The sequence below is a fragment of the Falco cherrug genome, chromosome 8 (genome assembly GCF_023634085.1).
Source record: "Falco cherrug isolate bFalChe1 chromosome 8, bFalChe1.pri, whole genome shotgun sequence".
Taxonomy (NCBI): domain Eukaryota; kingdom Metazoa; phylum Chordata; class Aves; order Falconiformes; family Falconidae; genus Falco; species Falco cherrug.
The window spans coordinates 60,240,283-60,260,035 of record NC_073704.1 but is presented as its reverse complement, the minus strand read 5'-3'; the positions used below and the strand labels follow the sequence as shown (position 1 = coordinate 60,260,035).

The following is a 19,753-nucleotide window of genomic DNA, read 5'->3' as shown; positions in this document are numbered from 1 at the left end:
AGAAAATAAAACAACGAACCCATAACTAGTTGTGCAGAGCCCTTTCGGGGAGCAGAGCACGAACCTTCCTGTGTAACTGCTGGACTTCAACCTGCGCGGCGGGGCAGCGCTGCGTGCTGATGCAGCAGATGCCCTTCGGCTGCCGAGTGCCGCTGACCTCTGCTCTGCAGAGTGTTTTTCAGAAAAGCTTTTCAAAACCCTGGAGACACAGGGCTGCAGCACAGGCACGAGGGGAGCCAAACTGGGCCATAGGTGCTGAGAGAAACCAGAACTAATTTTAGCATCTGATACCACACAGCGGGAAGCATCCCCCACGTGATCTCCCATTGCTTACACGCCTTATCTAAAGTCATTTTACTGGGAAGAAGGCGGCACAACACATTGGCATCCTTCCCTGAACGCCAGAGTGAAACATCTTGTTTCAACTCTGCTGCTTTGCGTCCTTCAGGGAATCCTGGAGGGATTTGCTGCTCAAGACAGGGCTTGGCCACAGCAGAAGCACACACAAGCCATGCGAGAAAGGAAGCGAGCAGATACCGTACCAAAGGGCAGGGCACGCTCACCCCATCCAGGCCTGGTACACCTGGGTCCCTTTGGCTGCCTGCAACGCTACCATCTCCCTGTTCGAAAAAATAACTGCTTGGTGAGAATGATAAAGGGCACGGGAGTTACTCATTTTAGCAGAAGAGGAGGATGGCTCCAGAACTTTACACCTCCGTTTCTGATGACATGGCAAGTCAGCAGAGCGGTTTCATGGTGGGGAATTCACAGACACAGAGTCTGTCATCTGGGGAAGATCTTCTACACACAAACCAGAGCTTCATGTTTGTAACGGCGCAGCGAAAAAGACGAAGGCTAAATCATCCAATATGTTGAGGGAGGAAAGGTGATCCGTCAGAAACGAAAAAATTAACTGTAGGTCACATTCAGTCTCCAAGCAAAATAAAGCGTATTGACTGAGGGAGCTTTTTGCTGGTGTGGCAGAGCTACGCAACAGCTTCGGTTGCCACAGCTGTGCTGGCGGGGTGAGAAAAAGACAATTCAGCCAAGAAATGGGTTTTTGGGGCAGGTACCTGGCACTACTGGCTAGGTGCCTCGGAACTAAGGTCTAACAACCACATTTCAGTAGTTCAGTTCAATAGTTGATACAACTCACTCTTTTCTTCCTGCAGCCTCAAAGCATTTTAGGGAGAGGATCTCTCTGGTGTTAGTCGTTACATGAAAAATAGTAACGAAAGGGAGGTAAATCTTACCAGGCCACATCACTTCATGTAAACCAGTGTAGGGTTTTTTTGTTTTGTTTTTTAATTTCCTGGGCCCTTTCAAAGGAGTGAGAGGTTCTGGAACTGGACTTGGGAGATCCACCTTTCTCAGGCTCAAAACACCCAGGAGCTTTCCTGGAAAGCCTCTCTGTGGACCTGTGGCACGGCAGGGGCCCGCGACCTTGTCTGGGAAGGGACCGACCTGAGCTGTGAGCTGCTCTCAGGCCGAGAAACACGGGGAGGTCTCTTCTCCCAGCGGCACTTGTTGACAGCCTGGGGAGCTCCAGCTCATCCCTCACGGATCTTTGGCTGGACTAAGATGCCATCAGCTCCAACCCGCTTCCCCACACGGGAGAGCCGGAGCCAGGCTCGGCCCTCGCTGGGTGAGGGGATGGAGCCGACCCTGTTCTCAAACCGCCTCCCATCCACGGCGTGGAGTTACTCCCCCATTGCAAATGTACCCAGAAGCCAGGCCGGCAGGTTGACCAGGGCACGCTGTCTCCTAAGAGCCTTACTGAAGCCCATTGTTCCCGACTACAATAAGAAGGTCTCTGCACAAAGATTCTTTATTTTTACTGCTATGGCTTGCTCCCATCTGGCCAGTGTGGAGCCCTTGCAGCGAGTAGTGAACTTCCAGCAGTGCAGATAAAACAAACCATTAAGAAACGTGAGAAAACAATAACCATCTGCTCTGATTTACTGCAAAATAAAGAACTACCAAGTCCTCCCTCCTCTTCCCTGGCTGCAAAGCTGCAACTCCCCGTCAGTCCTGGCAACGCACGCTTAGGGTGAGTGAAATAAAAGACGTACCACAGGACAAGGCTGATCCAGTCCCGGAGGGCCTGGTTCCCCCTTCTGCCCTTTGGCTCCTTTTCTCCCCGGTAATCCTCGCTCACCCTGTTGGCACAACAGGAAAATATCAGGAACAAGAGGGGAAACACCTCGGCTTTAAGTCACACAGCACTTGCAGAGTCGCACACCTCACCCAGCGTAGGGACACTTGCACTAGTGTAACCTCAGCTGAGTAATTAAATCACTGTGAAAATCTTCAGTTAAAGCTGGGTGGAGACTTTTTTAAATAGGCAATTTTATAGCACAATGACTAAATGACTGCTTTCTGCTAGAAACCAGGTCGGTGTCTGACTGGGATCACCAGCTTCCAGCCGCTGCGCTCAGCCGGGCACCCCTTTATTTAAGGATCCCTGTAACAAACCCTTTGGCTTGGATCCATTTCCAAGGTCTATAAACCAAAACGAGCAATTCTTGGCAACCTGGACCTGTCAGCCTGCTCCATTCCCCCACAGTGGTTGCGCTGGTGGAGTTAACTGCACGCTTGAGTTAATTCAAGTGGGTAGGAATTAACTGCACGTCCTGCCCTACACCGGGACCGTGCAAATACTTGTGCTACAGAACAGGCCTTACACAGCAGCGACCTGAGGAACACTGCCAGGCTGGGGAGGGAACCGGCACCCAGGGCCAGCATCCTGCCTGCTGGAAAAAGGGGCCTGTCCTGCCCCCGTGGGCTTCTCCGGAGCCGTAAGCCACTTACCTTCTCGCCTCTTTCACTTCTCTCTCCTTTCTCTCCTCTGAGACCTGGGAAACCCTATCATAACAGTTTTTAAGGTGGCAGAGGGAAAAAAAGATGGTAAGTTTAGTGTGCAAACATCCTGACATCTCGGTTCAACACGAGCAATCTCCAGGGATCAACCCATCCTCCCATGGTGAAGATTATGACATTTTCTTCCTGTTGACTTGTCAGCAATTTCTTGGGAAGGCTAGTGCTTTACCATACCCCAGTATCATTACAGCTATTGGAGATTTTCCTTTCACCGAATCCAACTATTCTCAATGGGAAAAGGACCCCCCCGCAGCATCTTTAGCTGAGCAGTTACTGCTGTGCAGTGGAAGCAGTTTGGCAACTGGCCCGAATTAAGCCCTTTCCTGCAGACATCATTCCATAGGCATCGTGTTTAAGGGAAGGTAGTCTATGCAGTGTTAGATACATATTTTTCCAACAATCTCAAGCAATTTGATGGCCTTTACATGCGTGTTGTTCGTGCTTCTACATATCACAGTTAATGTTTTCCATACTCACGTCCAATCCTGGCTCCCCTGGCTTTCCCTGCAGTTGTAAAAATAAAAATTAAGATGTGCCGTGTTGAGTTTGGCGTTGCAAACTTACTACCAGTTGGTGAAATACGGTAGGGATAGCATGGGCTTGCCCAGCAGCCCCTGGGGTTCAAGGGGAGCTCCTGACCACGCATCGGGATAGTGCCAGTACGAGCCCAGCTCGGCAGTTCTGGCTGGACCCACCATAGCAGGATTTTACAGCCCCTATTTTAGGATAACACCACAAAGTCACCACTCCTTTCCCACACCAATGATTTACCTTCTCTCCTTTGGTACCGGGTAAACCGATGAGCCCTGGAGCTCCCGGGAGACCCTTAAAGAAAAAAGAAATAAGGCATTGGCATGGTTGCTGTAAGGCAGGTTTGTGTCAACAGCCAGAAACGAGAGATGGGAAGACAACTCACAGCAGGTCCTGTGTCACCGTGGTCCCCTTTCTCACCGCTGTCACCTTTTTCTCCCTTTGCACCATCCAAGCCCTGCATAAACGAAACAGTATCAACCATGAAGACCTGGCAGCTCTGCCCAGGAGAGCCACCCCACGCATCTACCGCCTCCTACCACGTTTCTGGGATGCTTATACCCACACTGCTGGTAACGTTTTTCTCTTGACCGAATCATATAAGAAAACAGTTGAAAATACAGGTTTAAGCCTGCAGGTTTGGAAACCCTGGCTGGCATGTGCTGCCGGCCGTCAGGACTCTGCTGGAGGAGGGTTTAAGATCTTCAATATGTTTGGAAGGAAAACCGGCTTGTTTTCCAAAACGCCAACTGCTGAACAGCGCAACCAAGGGATGTGTTGTCACAAACAGTGACAACAAAATCAGTCCCTGGAGCTGACAGGCCTTTGTGAGCCTGTAAATAATGCACTGGCAGGCAGGAAACAGTGGGTGACATTTAATTTATTGACTTACTTTAGGCCCCTGGATTCCTGGAGGACCCTGCAGGAAACACAATGGTGCATTTGAAAAAAACAGAATTTAAAAACAAACCCCAAAGTTTGCTTCCTAAACTATTTCTTCCTCAAATTATGGGTGACAATGGCCAAATATTTCTTTTCAAGACAGGTGGCAGTTTATTTGGTTCTTCGACGTCAAATCAGGGGGAGGAGGAACGGAAAAGGACCACTTTGCGTAACATCCAACAATAAAGCTCTGTAACATGAGCTTTGGGGAGCGGGAGCCATGCAAAAGCTTTGCTGAAGCAAGTGACAGCAAGTCCGGAGGGCAGCACCCTGCCACAGTGGCCCTCCAAGCCTGGACAGGGCTGGGGACACTTCCCAAGTACAAAAGCTGCCTGGATTTGAAGCATGGTCTCTCCAAGGTACATCTTGGACACAGGGGAGGCATCCTGACCTTCCCGATGCCTTTGACAGCTCCTCAAGCCTTTTGGAGCATGGTAGATGTCTGCATAAAAAAATTCTCTCTGTGTTCATCACCACCTGCATCCTCTCCCACTGCAGCTGATGGCAAAAAACTTACTGACTTGGGCAAATTTATGGGAATACAGGGACCATCGTGATGGGGAGCAGGTTTTCCCATCCCACAAGGTTTTATCTTTTCCCTGTCCCAAGGAACAACTTGGTTATTTGCAAAATGTGCCACAAATGCTGATGTACTCTCCTAAATAAGTTGCTTCCACCTCTCCAAAGACAGCACACAACCCTGTAGCTCTTCCCTGATTTTTTTCCCCAGATTCACACAACAATTAAACAGAGCAAACCACCCCCAGCCTTAACTAATCACATGCAATAACAAATCCACAGCAATGCTCAGTTGCACGAGCTGCTTTCCACAGTCCTACCATAGGGCCAGGTAATCCAGGGGGTCCAGGCTCAGGTATGATCTGCACAAGGGAATTAAACGGCACGTTAACAGGGCTGGGCACAGGGAGAAGACAGTTTGAGAATGAAAAGCTCACATGGCCCAGAATCATGATTTAATGCCCTCTGATTCAGTAGCTTTAATCAAAATATCTGCTAATCAATGAGTTGCTTGTAGCATTTATAAATAAATTAATCTTCAGCACATGAAGCAGGCTAGCCTCCGAAATGAGCGGCATGGCCCATGCTGCTCTGTGTATTTGCCAGCTGCAAAATGGATGTTATGGAAGATGACACAGTCTTCTGCACAGACCAGAGGAAACCAGCCTTTCTGATAAAAAAAAAAACCCAACTAAAACCCAAATACACCCCCCCCAAAGAAACAACAACAACCCCCTCCAGAATAAAGTTAGAGCTCTCCATCAAGAACTATTAAAACCCGTAACTTTTTTTTTCCTTTCCAAGCAAAAGGCATGAATAAGGAAAAAAGGATGTAGAAATCCTATAAAACTGCAAGGAGCCCAATATGTTTTTAGAACAAAACACAATTATAAAAGCAGCATCCAGTATCTCCACCATCAATGCAAAATCTAAAACAACTCCGTAGTGCTGAGCATGCAGCGTGTTCTTCCCTAACGAACAAACCCCATTTAGATGCATCTGAAAGTTCTTGTAGCAAACAGTTGGGTTTTGCTCCCCTCTGCTACGCCGATGGGTACGGGACTGGAGGCTCCGAGCCTGCACGCCCTGACTTCACCTGACCCCACACTGTGGAAGAGGCTTTATGTTGCCAAGATCTTACATGATTATTCTGCAAACACGGTGACCCGGTGTCTCCTTTTTCTCCTTTATCTCCTTTTGGCCCTTCTGCTCCCTAAAAGACAGAGACGTAACACTGATGTGGTGCATCTTCCAGGAAAGCAAAAGAGAACAATATGTTGGTGTTCCTCTAAACTCCAGCCTTGGCACAAGCAAAGCTCATGTTCATCCCCAGGGAACTTTGAGAAAAGATTTTTCTCCTCCTTGCTACCAGGATAGATCACCTGCATAAGCCATTATCATCATCATCATTAGTGAAGAAAATTCAAAGCTCCCACATCCTTCGGCTCCCCAGTAATGCCGTGGGGACAGGCCATTGCTTACATCAGCAGACCTGGCCATATTCTGAGCATTTGCAGAAATTATTACGTTGAAGAACCAAGCAGCTGACATGCAGGGACACAAAGAGGGACGTACCGGCGGACCCGCTAAGCCCATTTCTCCTGTCTCTCCTTTCTGTCCTGTGATCCCTGCGCTGCCCTGGTCACCCTTCGCTCCTTTTGGACCCTGGAAGTTTACAGAAAACAATTTGCTTAAGAGAAAACTGTGTCTCTCCCTACCCCGCAACAGTCATTTCTGTTTTTCTGCTGCTGCTCTTCATATTGCAGCATGAGCTCATGAAAACATGTTTTAACATTAAAATTTACACACACCAATTTTGTGGGCACAGCAGAATTTGGCTGGGCTGTAGGAGGGATTGCAGCCATTTAGGGTTGGGAAGGTTTACAATAGAATATGAGACAGTGTCTGATGAACCACTCGTAAAAGGAGCCCCTTTAGCTTGGCAGATGTAGCAGTGAGCAGCATCTGCACGCTCATAGCCGAGCACGGGGCCATAGGCAAAGGGTGATTAATTCAAGGAGATGCAGCTGAACATTACACATCACATCAAGTCTCAGCCTTGTGCCTGGCAGGCTGAGATTTGATTTTCACAGCGACAGCTCTCACAGACAAACAGTAAACTCCTTTTTAACTCGTCTCCTGCAAGTTCTTGCTTGATCCAGCCATGCCCCACGCACCTTCTCACCATCCAGCCCAGGGGGACCCGGCAAGCCCAGCTCTCCCTGAAGCGACACAAAGAAAGGGAAGCCCGTGGTAAATTAAATCAGGAAATCACCTCGGGAAAGCATTGTGCAAGGAAATACGTTATTCACATGTATCAACAACTGTGGTTATGGATTTGCCATTGCCAGGTTCAGGAGCAGCAGCAAGGAGGTTTCAGTGACGTGCTGGCATCACCAGCTCATCCAAATTTGTCATCTGAATTTGGACGACATGAAGAGCTCAAGAGGCACTGAAATCCTGTCCCATCCTGTTCTTCCAAGAAATGCTTTTCTGTAAATTAAGTTCTTCTTTTAAAGAAACTAGAGCTGCCTGTAGGTTAGTGGGTTACTTGTGAAGCAGGGGGACAGCGCGGTCCCGCTCGGACACAGCGCTGGCGCAGGAAGCAGCGCACGGAGGGTGGCTGGGCACAGCCTGTGGCACTGCCGGCCCCTCCTCACAGCTGCTGCTCCCATTTACTTCTGCTTCCCACCCTGTGCAACGAGGAAGTCTCAGAGGGGCCAGGATTTCACCTGGCAGGTGTAGGATTGGGAGTGGATTCATTTCTGAGACTGCATCCTCTGGAAGAAGCTTGAGACCAGACACAGGTCAACAAAACTTTGGCTTTTGGATAAAAACTTCCTTTTTCAGCCAGAGGAAGATTTCCTTTACCATGCACAGCCTCAAGTTCTGCAGGCAGCGCTGCCTGCCTTGCTCTGGCTTGGGAGACACTTGCTACATGTGGAGCCACTAAGGACCACTAAGAACACCATCTGGCACGGCAGAGGTTGGACTCACCTTGGGACCTGGAGCACCTTGGGGGCCCGGTGGCCCTGGGGGACCCGGCGAGCCCTGAAACACAGCAAACAAAACGGGTATGAGCATGTCCAACGGGAACACGGCACACTGTCCTTGTGCTGCTGGGGATGCGCTGGGAGCAGCTCCCAACCACGTCCTACAACAGGCACTTGTGTCACCGGGGCTGCCCAAACACCATGATGAGCTCAGCTGGCACAAAGTGGCCCGAGGGCCCCTGCGGCACAGGTGATGTTCATGCAGAAAACACGAGTGGAGCTAGCTGGGTGTACAGGTGCAGCGGTATGTGTGCTAAGAGGCAAGGTGCCTTCAGCTGGAGGTGTGGCCCCAGATCCGGTGGTCTCTCTTGGCATTCTCCCCCCTCCAGCCAGCTGACCTGGGCAGAATGGGGAGAAGCATCCTACTGAAAGCAGTGACAACCAGCCGGGGAAATGCAATTAAAGAGGGGAAACGAAGGTGAGCACTAAGAGCAGGAAAACCTTGCGCACTTAAATAAGCTGTTTTTCTTGGGCACTGCTGGGTGCAGAGCCCAGGAACTGCCCTGGGATGAAGAAATATTTTGCAACTTGCCAATTATCTCTAACAGCAAAACTCACGGTCTTGCTCAGCGGAAAAACAAAACAGCATCAAATCCTCAAGCACCTTTTTCTATGACTGCATACTCAAACACTGTTACATTTAACCACGCTGGAAGCCTTTCCAAAGCTCTGTCCACGAGACAGGTGAGTGGGCAAACACGGAAAGCAGGAAAAGGGCAAAACTAGCGAGGCTCAGCAACGTGCCCCTCAGCCATCTCCACATGCAGGACACGGGAGAGGGTCCAGGCCCAGCAGACAAGTCTCCAGACATCTGATGGAGCCTCTCCACCCACTGCACTCCACACACTCCACTCACGAAGCTGCACGCCATGCAGATATCTGGCAAGCGGTAATTACCATCACTTTGTGTATCCCTGCAGCCTGTTATAAAACAATTAGAATAGTTCTCAAATATGTCTGTGATTAAGTATTTATTCTAGTCAGCTTCTTTCATCTTAATGAAAATGGCAGGGTGCTGCTTAGTCAGGATAGGGCTTGGGCACCATTTCCCTTCCTCCTGCATCCTGACCGCTGCTTGTGGATACACCCACAGCTCCGCACCATGCCCTGGAAATAACACCCCACAGCTGGCAGGTAGGTTTTTTTTTTTTTTTTTTTTGTGTTTTTTTTTGTGTTTTTTTTATTCTTTTTTTTAAAGTAATTGGGCTGCTCACACATTGCATCAGGTGTTTTTTGTATATCACAGGCTACGTCAGGTTGCTTTCACCTGTAGAATATTATCTCGCACCCCACAGCTCGGTCCCACGAGCCTGGTACCCAGCCTGGGTTCACAGCCTCGAGTTTTGCCACCGTTTTTGCTGGTACTTCCGAAATATCCTCAGCTCCCAAATGCAATAAGCTCTTCCCTCCTGGCCAGCTCCGTGCTGAGGCTGAGGTCTCAGGAAGGAGAAGCAGGACAGGCACAGACACGGTGCCACAATGTCACTGTGGCAGAGCTCGGCAGTTTTTCAGTCCCCTCCCGTTCACCCACAGGAATCGGCGTGGCCTTGGTGCGGGACTGACCTTCAGCGCATCCAGGATTCGGCCGTCGTAGTCGATCACTACGGTGTCACCCTGTTCCCCTTTCAGGCCGGGGGGACCCTGCAACCAGGAATGAATCCTATTTAGGCTTTTTGCAGCATGTGAGACAGAAGCAGGTGGTATGAAAGCAAAGACCAGACACTCAGGGTCTGATAGTATTTGTAAGGTGATAATCCCCAATGTAATCAATTCCTAGTCTGAGAGCTGTAATTATCATCCAACCAAACCTCACAAGGGCTTAAAGTTGGAGGACGGAGAAGTGCACAGAAATCCTCACTTGATTCCCCCTATTCACGGCTTACCTCTTGCCAAAAAAAAAAAACCCACAAAAGCCCAAAGGGTCACAGGATGGTCATCTTGATAAGAAAATTGAACTTGACTGCATTTCCCAGAGCTCTCTCCTGCGGCAGCACTCAGTACCTACATAATCATTTGTTTAAATATGCACCATCTCGATTTTCTAGCACTGAACTGGTCCCAAAGCGGTTCAGCCAGGTATAAAGCAGGAATAAGTTGTGGGGAACAGCTCAGGTCGAGGCAAATACGCGACTCCAAAATGAAAAAGCAAAACCCTGAACATCCATACCCGGGGTCCAATGGAGCCAACTCCTCCCTTCTCACCAGGTTCACCCTGAAAATCAAAATCATATTTTTGGTTCAAAGAGACCAAGGGAAATATAGGCTATTTATCTTAAAAAATACTGTAACTGTATGAGATGCCAAGGTATGTTTTAGATTAAGAAAAAGTATGGCACTAAAAAGGAACTGCTTCTCCTAGAAAAAAAAATTATTTGACTTCAGAGCAAATGTATTTTGCAAAAAATAACATTGGTGTGAGATAGTTGACACAGGAAGAAAACGTCTCGTTGCAGAGGGAGCAGCGTGGCCCACGCGAGGCTGAGCCACCCGTAGCGGCGATGTGCCGTGCCGTGCTCCGGCTCCGCTGGCTGCTCCACGCGTGCCAAGCTCTGGCTCTTTGTGCTGAAGTTTCACATGGCTCTTTGCTTTAGGCTGAATTTTGCGTGTGGAAAGCTTCAGCCGACACGTTTAAACCATTTTCAAGGGCAAATTTAAGGAAAAGGGCTGTGCCAAATTTTTCCTTTCCCCCTCCCTTCTTCCTTTCCCCTTTTCCACCCCTTCGTTTTTCCCATTTTTTTTTTTTTCTCGGTTTTGGGTGTTTTGGTTTTTTTTTTTTTAAGTTGGGATGTTTTGCAGAGCTGTAGCGCTCTCAAAGCAGTGACCTGAGGTTCAGTTCAGGATTTAAAAAAAATAAATAAAATAATAATAATAATAATTAAAAAAAAAAAAAAAAAGAGTACCTTTTGCCATACCCATGGAAATCCATTTGCTGGCCAAATTAAATCCCTCCAGAAAATAAAGGGAGTGGTATAATTGCTAAGACTCTCCATAGGAAAAGTCAATTCAGCAGATCCCAGGGGGAAGAAACCAGCACTGCTGCTATGGTTTTAGAAGAAAAATGGCTCAGGGTCGCCTTAGCCCATGTTTCTTCACGACACGCAGTGTCTGGCCCAACAAGGAGCCACGACTGATACAGAAAACGCGACTGGACCCAAAACCTACTAAATAAGAAGCAGCTGAAGGGGGAAATAACAGCCTACAAACGCTGTCCGGGTCTCCCCATCACCACTGCACGGATCGAGACTCTCTCACTGCGTTTCTTGGCAGCGGTGAAGGTCGGTAGAACAGGGAAACACATGAAGTGCTCTGGGCTTTGAAGCGATACTGCAGCCATCAATACATTGGATCAACGTGGGATCAGAGGTTTAGCTCTTTTGGGGGGAAGAGAGGCAACTCAATGAAAAACATGCAAAGAGACTATTTTAAAAACGCTTATACTGATCTCTGCTTGAATCCAGCTTTGGCTACATCACCAGGAAGAGGTAAAATGCTACTTAACACCCCCCTGTTTTGTTCCAGTTTGGGCGTTTTGCAAGCCTTTTAGAAGGCGAAGACCTAAAACACCTACTCAGCTGAAACGCTGTGCCTCAGCAGAGCCGTGCGCAGCTCCCCGGCTAATGCACTTTTATTTACCTTGGGTCCTGGCAAGCCATCTGTGCCGTTCTCTCCCTTGGGTCCCGCGCTGCCTTTTTCTCCCTGAAAAGAGGACCGTTTCGACAAACGCTATACGGGTAGGCTGGAGAACAGATTTCTTCAGGTTACAATTTTCTTGATTTATCTTTACTTTTACATACATGAGCGAGCAAAGCTCTGCTTTATCTGAAATAGTTCACATTGCCTAGGTGCAAAAGGAGGGTTTTGGAGATAAACCCAAAGCTTTCAGGCTTAACCGTTTGGCTGTGGGTGGTACGTCCAGCCCCAAGTTAGCCCCAAAACTGCAGCAGCTGGAAGAGGCTCCTGCAGAGAGCCCGCTGCTCCCTGACCTGGGCAGTGCTAACGCACAGCCTGAACCCCAGCTCCGGGCCACCCCCAGCAAGACCCCCCCAATTTACTTCTGCAAGAGAAGCCTCTAAATAGCGATTCTCAGAAGTTTGCGTTTGCTAACTAGAAGAGCTACCATGGCAGAGCGGTGTGCTGTGCTCCTCTCTCTCATTTTTTTAGTTCTTTTTCCATGTCAGGGGAGACACGTGCTTCTCAGCCTGCCCCAACTGTGACACTGTGCCAAGACACCAGACAGCAAAAGATGCTGCCGAGCACATACATTAGATGGACACCGAGCAGAACTTACCTTAGGGCCCATAAGTCCTGGTTCCCCAGGCATCCCGTCATCACCCTGATGAAACAAAACACACAAAGTGACACACAAATAGCTCATACACACTTATCACTAGGCTCCAACACACCATCTGACCCCACCGAGTGTTGCACAGACCTGAGACCCACCCAGGTTTGCAGGAGGCCAGGGGAAAGCTGCAGCAAGGAGCCCAGCAGGCTCCAGCAGGTCCCCTGTGCCTGGGGAGGCGGACGGGCATCTCCCAGAATTTGCTTACGGCAGGCCCTGGGGAAGGTGCTCTCCCACCTTTACTAGAAATTAGATATTTAATCCATTTAAGCTTTTGGGGTCCCAAAGACTCCCTGCAAGCTGCCACCCATCCTCATGGACTTCAAGTCACCAACACACTCATCTGCCAGGAGGAGATGTTTGTTTCCTGTGTCATGCTTTGCTGTTCTCCTGCAGTAAACACACTTTGTACATGCTGAAGAGGTTAATTTTACTGGCCAGTTATGAGATATTTTTTTTTTTTTTTTAAGCTAAATTCTGGCCTGAAAAACACACATGGCCACATCTGCCTTGGGGCAAAGCAGTAAGAGAGAAAGGCTGGGCCAGTCAGTGCTTTGGCTTCAGTTAAAGGCAGTGATTTATCTGCTACTTGATGGCACCACCAGAAGAAAATGTGGAGAGCTTGGACGTGTGAATCTCCCGCAGTCGTCAACACCCGACCCCAGCAGCGTGCCTGTCCTTAAGAGAGTGAGCAATATGCACGAGACCAAGGTGCTGTGTGGCGATGCCTGTCCCAGGAACCTCAAACCCATCCCGGGGGCCCCTGGGCAGATAACAGCCTCCAGCCACTTCTCAGTTCAGCTTTAATTATCGGAGCAAAAGAGCTCAAGACCTACTGCTTTGTTTGGCATTTGCTTTTTTATTCTTTGTCTATTGGGCAGATGTGATTGCAGCTTCTGGCTTGCTTGCAGTAATGAAAACCAGGCTGCAGGCAGAGCCATGCCCATGCTTCGGGGTCGCGTGGACAAGAGACCCAGGGAACACAAGGGCGGGCTCAGTATGGACTACCATGACCACAGCTTCTCCATTGGTCTCTGGCAACGGTTTCCCTAGCTGAGCACAGAGAAAAGCAAAGAAGGAAAAATAAAGTAAAATAATAAAAAAAAAATCAACATTTTACCTTTTTCCCTTGGAAACCAGGTTCACCCTTTGACAGCAACAAACAGAGAGGAGAAAGAAGTTTAGGGACATAACAGAAAATACTACCAACTGTATGGATAGTCAAAATTAATTGTATAATTAAGATATTTGGCTTTCGTTGATCACCTTTACATCCCCCGCGCCCCCCCCCCCCCCCCCCCCGCCAAAAGCAATAAAGCACATTCCCACAGCACACCAGCTTCCAGCCCCCCACGGCTCCCTCCACCCCCATTTCAAAGTTTTAACATGGGCAGTGGTTGTGATATTGAGTAGGTGACATACTCGGATGTTTGCAGCTCCAAGTTAAAGGATAACGCAACACCTTAGAAAATTTTTATCTGATATATACAGATGAGTGCAAGTCCAGTGCAAAATACGTATGTTCATCCCCATGCCTCTTATGCAGCAATATTTCAAGAGTTCACGTTAAAATTGGACAAATAAGAAATTACTTATTACCCACCTTTGGTCCTGGAGGTCCCCTGGCACCCTGTTGAATGTAAGAGTAGTTGGGATACTTCTTATTGACAATAGAGTTTAACAGGCTAAAAACATTTCCAAAAGTACTTTAAATCCCATTAAAAAAAAGGACACAGATGCCAGCTTCTCATCTTCTCACAGCCATAGGTTCTCTGTGCTCCCAGTAAATAATAAATATTCTTTTACAGTTTGTGTATTTTATGTATAGGAAGTACCTTTTAATCCAAGCTAGACCTTAGTGAATTTGAGTTACAATGCCAGGAGGATTCAGAGGGGCAGAAGTGGGGATGCAGGAGCAGTACATCCCTCCAGAGGAGCCAAGGGGACAAAGTCTGGCTTCCTTTGTCCCCAGGGCACAGGTACCCTTAGACAAACATCCATTTTAGGGCATCTATAATTTCCCCTGGTTTTTTTTTTTTTTTTTTTGGCCTCCATAAGCAACCAACACAAGCCTGCTTGCTGCAGCGAGCTGAAGGGTGATGTAAAAGCGAGGGGGGAGAGGGGCATGCACACACACAGATGCTTCTGGGCAATACTGACCACGAGGCCGTCCTCTCCCGGCTCGCCTTTGAAACCCTGCAAAAATAAGAAGCCCAACATTGAAACTACTACCCTTCATTCTCCAAAATGCTCAGCAATAATTAGAATGTTCAGCAGCATTATGTTTTAGCCTGTTTTTTTATGAAATTGCCAGTGATCTAGAGATTTGCAACAGGTCATCTAAAGGCTACAGATGGGGGAAGAGATCTCCTCCAGGCTCTCTGAGTTACAACCAGCACCTGCAGATATGTGGTCCAGGTCCAGCCCTTTGCTCCAAAGCTGAAGGTGGAAGGTCCCCTCCTGCTCCCCTGGCCTCATGCCTCACAGCTGTGCTGTACGAGCAGCTACCGAGCCCAGCTGCTGGCTCAGGCTGGGGACCCAGCAGCTGGGGTGGCAGCACCGGGAAGGGACCACCCTTCACCCTCCTCTCCCTCACTGGGGTGGGAACTGCCTGGCACGCGCTTGCTGTGCATCTCCCGTCCTTACAGGGGGGCCTGGAGGTCCTCTTGGGCCATCTTTTCCCGTGTCACCAGGAGGCCCCCGAGCACCTGGGGGTCCTGGCGGACCAGGGGGGCCAGTGGCTCCATCTCGACCTTGATCACCCTGGAAGAAGTTCACACAGACATGGTGAGAGGAAGCGGCGCTGGCAAGCGGTGGCCGCGAGGTGCCTGCAACACATGCACTGGATCCCTGGGCCACCAGCACCTTGGCCTCTGCTGGCCCACAGAGATGTAATTCAATGGGGAAGGTTGGAAGTGAGCTCATGGCTGATTCACACCCTTTAGGTCTGGTTCCTTCACCAGAATTCTGCTCATTGCCTTCCAACGAGGTTGTATCTCATTAAACCCTTGCCCAGCGACTGCTTACGCAGAAACTACCAATTCTACGGTGCCCAGAAATAACCCAGACCCAACAACATGCTGGCATGGAGCATGCACACACTTCCATAGCTTAGTGCATCACACCAACAAACCCCCACACAAACAAAAAGTAGCGCTTAGTTATATCCTTTCTATACAGCCAGTGTCATAGATTAACATCCAGCATAGCTCGCACCCTGCATTGCTTGGATGCAAAAGAAAAAAGCAGCAGCTGTACCTCCATGTGGCTGCGAGGGTTTGGTAGGTGGCCCCGGAGGGGAGCACCCCACGGGGCGCCACCACCCCATTATCGGCTCCTGACCCACCGCCGCAGCCCAGCCCCAGGGCTATGGCCGGGCACATCCATGCGGCTGCACAATGGAAAGGCTCGTGGAAAGGCCGCCTCATAAATCTTTTAGCAACATCTGGAAGGGTCACCACTGAGGCAGTAAGAGCGTTGTATTTAATATGTGGTCCACCCTCAAATCAGGGACAAGTGGGATTTTTCAGAAGTCCTTAAGTGACTTAGCAGCACAAATCCCATGGCCTTTCAACAAGATCTGTGCTCCTAAATCACTTGCAGTAGGATTCTTTTTAAAATTATGCAAATGCTGAACACTGCAACCAATTATGTCAAGAGTCTCCCACTGAATTTTGCCTAATTAAAACATCACGTTTAGAGTACGAATTTAGAGTAGAGACAACCCTAGTTTTAATGCATTTTATTTTACAATACCAGTACTGTTCATATCAGGTTTTATAAGACTTTGCTGCTTGATTCCCAACTCCCACAAAGGACCAAGTGCTAAACCCCATCACTTTTAGGTCTCTTTACTATGACAAAACTCCCCTTAAATTCCAACGGGGTTTCACTCAAGCGCGTTTCCAACAAGCAACCTGGAACGTAGCCACAGTAGCAGCAATTTAAAATAGCAATGGTGCACTATCAGCCAGAAAGAAGAAACAAAAGCAACTCAAAGAATCACAGCAAACCAGAGGCTGCAGATTTGCTAAGTCTACCTTGAGCACTCGCCGGCTAAAGACAAGCTGATCGTTAGCCAGAAATCCATGATTGAGGCGGGGGAAAACCATCTAATCAGGTAAAGGGGGAGGCAGAAGAGTAAAGAGCAAGAATTTAAGATTAAAGCACAGCAGAAGAGGAGTTTTAAAGGCTGTAACAACATACAACAATTTTTCTTTGATAATTAACTGATGCATGAGAAAGAAATAATCTAGGTAGCCAACAGTGGTTGTTTGAACGTTCTGGATACACTGGAGCTTGTTAAGCAGTAACCAGAGGGAACCAAGTATCTTTTCATTAGTTTACTGCACAATAGGACATTCAAAGCAGCCAGGGTACAGAGGATTCCCCTACTGCAGGGCTTTCTGCAGAATAAAGAGCATTATTCCAGTAAACCCCACAGGGGATATATCCCAGCATTTCTCCCGAGACCAAATATTATAATTTTTTTCAGAGGCTAAAATGAATACTGATGTATTCCCCAGCCTGCAAAATGCAGATAAATCTCTCCGATTTATATGATGCAAAAACAATGTATTCAGACCATGTCAGTAGTCATTGCTATTGTCTTTTAGCCTTCCCACTTCTCCATCTAGGGTGAAGCAGTAAGACATTTCCTTTCTCAGGACACTGCTTGCGTCTCCTTTTCCCCTGCCCATCCCTGCACGCATCCATAGGAGGACCAAAGGGGTGGAGCAAAGCCATGAGGAGCCCTGCAGGAATGCACAGCACATCTTCCATGAGGATTTTTGGAAGGTTTCTAAGGAACAAACCTCTTGTCCAAATTGCCCAGGGAGCTTTAAGCCTTCCACACAAATAACAGATAACCTGATCTGGGGGTAAATATTGCACAGGCAGCCCACCTCCTGCCCAGCCTCCCAGGACAGGCTTAGCAGCAGGTGTGCACAGGTACACCGAGCACAGATGTCTTAACACAGCCCTCTCAGAAAAGGTGGGGAAAAGCAAAGTGAGATAGAAAAAACTAATCAAGCCTGGAAAATACACACACACCACACTCCCCCCCCCCCCCCCCCGATTTTTTTCAAGCTGTACAGACAGAATTTACCTCAGCCCTCACTTAAATACAGCCATTTCAGGAAGGAACAACATTGAAATCCTGAAGTTTAGAAAATCCAAGGTGATGCCACACAGAAATGAATGGGGACACAGAGCCCTTGTGCTTGTCCGGGCCCTCCAGATACTACAGAAACCAGCAAGGCAGCTCTACTAAGAGCAAAGCATTTTGTGGTAGATGCAAAGGACCCAGTTTTATGTCTTCTTGTGTGCATGAAGCTACACAAGAGCATTAAGTGAGATTTTCAGAAAAGCCCAAGGAGCAAGACAGGAACTGAAAGTTTTTGCTTACCCCTCAGGCTGCTGAGCATCATCCAAATAAACACCTTCCAAGCCCAGTCCTATCTGTGTTAATGTGAAATAACAATTCACATTTGCTCCGAGGCCAAACACACCGTAACCCACCAAGTCCAGCCATCACGCATTTAATTTTAAACAATCCTTGTTACATGATGCCCATGGAACGTGAACAGCCCTGGGGGCTATTAAATATAGGGACACCATCTCTGGCCCAAGAAACATCTGGGCCATAGATCACCAGGCTCCAGGAAAGCAGTTAAGTGTGATGGAGTTACATGTTCCTACTCCATGTTTACACCCTTCCAACCATCTTGTTGTGGGGCACTGGGGTAACGGGCCATTGGGTCTGACCCCATGTAGCAGTGGAATCTTAGAGCACAGAAACCTTTAATACTGGCAATTTCCAGCTTTAGAGCACTCAATTTAGCCATTTCAACATATAGTTCCAAAATAAGCAAATAAATAAATTAAAAAAAAAGTATCCATAGGCATCTCTGTTGACTGCCACTGTGAGCTCTGCAGGACGCTTCCTGCACTGACCTTTTAATCTGCAACGTGAGCTTGGCAAGCACTTATATTTTTGCAGAAAGTAAGAGAGAAAAAGCTACTTTTCCATTTGCAGCCTGAACTCCAGCCTGTCCCTATGCAGCCAGTTCAGCCACGTCAGTGTTTAGTCCTGCAGCGTCTCAGGGTACAGGTGCCGACATTACCAGTACCATCTCCATCGGTGCTGGCCATCGAGCAGGTGCCTGCTGCATGGGCCACTGGATATGACCATTCCTCTTGCAAGGTGAAGACCCTTTTCTCCCTCTCAAGAGCAAACCTGGCACTGCTGCCACAGGTGCTGTGCATCTGCTAGCCCAGGTGTGCAAAGATTCATCAATCCCACCATTTGTCTAAACATCTGGACTGTCAGTAAGAAACAAGATCACGCAAGCTAAGGTAATAAGCGCAGAGCGGTCATCCCAGTGCCAGCTCAGGGCGCCAGGCTGGCTTATAAACACAGTCCTTTTCAGAGGCACAGGAATATATTTGATGTTGAAGGAGTACAAGCATAAATATCAGGCCACAGCAGTCCCAGCCTTGGCAGCACCCTGCTACGACTCCCTCTTCCCTCTGCAGAGCCTGATACCTCCCTGATGCCGTTTGCAAGAACCAGTGTTCAGTGCCCATGACAACCCGGAGTGCTCCATCCTCAGCTCTCCAAAATTGCCCTCCAACATCTGCCGTTAGGCACACTCACACGTGCAATAACCTCCTTTGGTTATTGTCACATGCCGGTGGCAGGTGTTGAGACAGAAAGAGAAGCAGCAGAGACTCTAACATATTCAGTAGCTAATCCTTAATTGCCTTCATCTCACTGCCACTGAAGACACCCCCTCCAAAGCCGCCCCAAGCATTATCGTCTTTTAATCCATCATTCCTAATGACAATAGGTGTGTGTTCACCGACACACGCTATCCCCACCCCACTGCCCACAGACGTGCACATTGGTGAGGGAGGGGGCACTGGATATATCCCTAGCTATTTATCCTCCCTTTTATGCAATGACTTGCTGTGACACAACTTTCAAAATCAGCTAAACAAAGCCACTACTGAAACTTGAGGAAGAAGATAGATTAAATTAAGAAATAAAAAATAATCTGGGCCAGATGGTATTAAGTTTTGTATCCGATCCACAACCCGAGTGTCTGGAGATATGAAGGAAGCTATTTTCAAAGACAAGCACCAGTTTTAGACCTACTTGTGCGTGGCTCTGCCAGGCTTGTTTCTCCCCCTTTCCTCCCAAATCGCCCCTGAGCCTTTTTCTTACTCTCGGGCAAAAAGATATAAATAAATCTAAAAGTAAAGCGAAAGGTGGACAAATGCAGATCAGGAGAAAAAAGAAAAGAGCACATATTTTTATCAGTAGATTAAAACATAGGACAGTGTTACCTTGGGAGCTGGCACCCGCCCGTCCCCAGAGCATCTCCTGCAGCACAAACGGGAGCCGCAGCAGGAGGTGGGTTCCTGCATTATCCAGCTGCACGGACCACAGGGGCTCCAGAGCCTGAGCAGCGTCTCCCCTGGC

The 19,753-nt window shown here is 48.4% G+C and overlaps 1 protein-coding gene across 2 annotated transcripts in view; it reads right to left on the bottom strand.

The window, feature by feature from the left end:
• COL23A1 (collagen type XXIII alpha 1 chain) overlaps positions 1-19,753 on the bottom strand; it is a 189,091-nt gene that overhangs the window by 3,020 nt on the left and 166,318 nt on the right. The window contains exons 8-26 of one of the 2 annotated variants that reach the window (XM_055718132.1): positions 14,914-15,030; positions 14,428-14,463; positions 13,871-13,897; positions 13,388-13,414; positions 12,214-12,258; positions 11,559-11,621; positions 10,093-10,137; positions 9,489-9,566; positions 7,870-7,923; positions 7,050-7,094; positions 6,448-6,537; positions 6,014-6,085; positions 5,193-5,234; positions 4,304-4,330; positions 3,797-3,868; positions 3,652-3,705; positions 3,358-3,384; positions 2,812-2,865; positions 2,073-2,159 (exon numbers count right to left, since the gene is read on the bottom strand). In XM_055718132.1, the coding sequence (XP_055574107.1) occupies positions 2,073-2,159; positions 2,812-2,865; positions 3,358-3,384; positions 3,652-3,705; positions 3,797-3,868; positions 4,304-4,330; positions 5,193-5,234; positions 6,014-6,085; positions 6,448-6,537; positions 7,050-7,094; positions 7,870-7,923; positions 9,489-9,566; positions 10,093-10,137; positions 11,559-11,621; positions 12,214-12,258; positions 13,388-13,414; positions 13,871-13,897; positions 14,428-14,463; positions 14,914-15,030 (1,062 nt within the window). Of the gene's footprint in view, positions 1-2,072; positions 2,160-2,811; positions 2,866-3,357; positions 3,385-3,651; positions 3,706-3,796; positions 3,869-4,303; positions 4,331-5,192; positions 5,235-6,013; positions 6,086-6,447; positions 6,538-7,049; positions 7,095-7,869; positions 7,924-9,488; positions 9,567-10,092; positions 10,138-11,558; positions 11,622-12,213; positions 12,259-13,387; positions 13,415-13,870; positions 13,898-14,427; positions 14,464-14,913; positions 17,302-19,753 lie in introns of those variants that run through there. The other variant, XM_055718131.1, reaches the window with a different exon arrangement.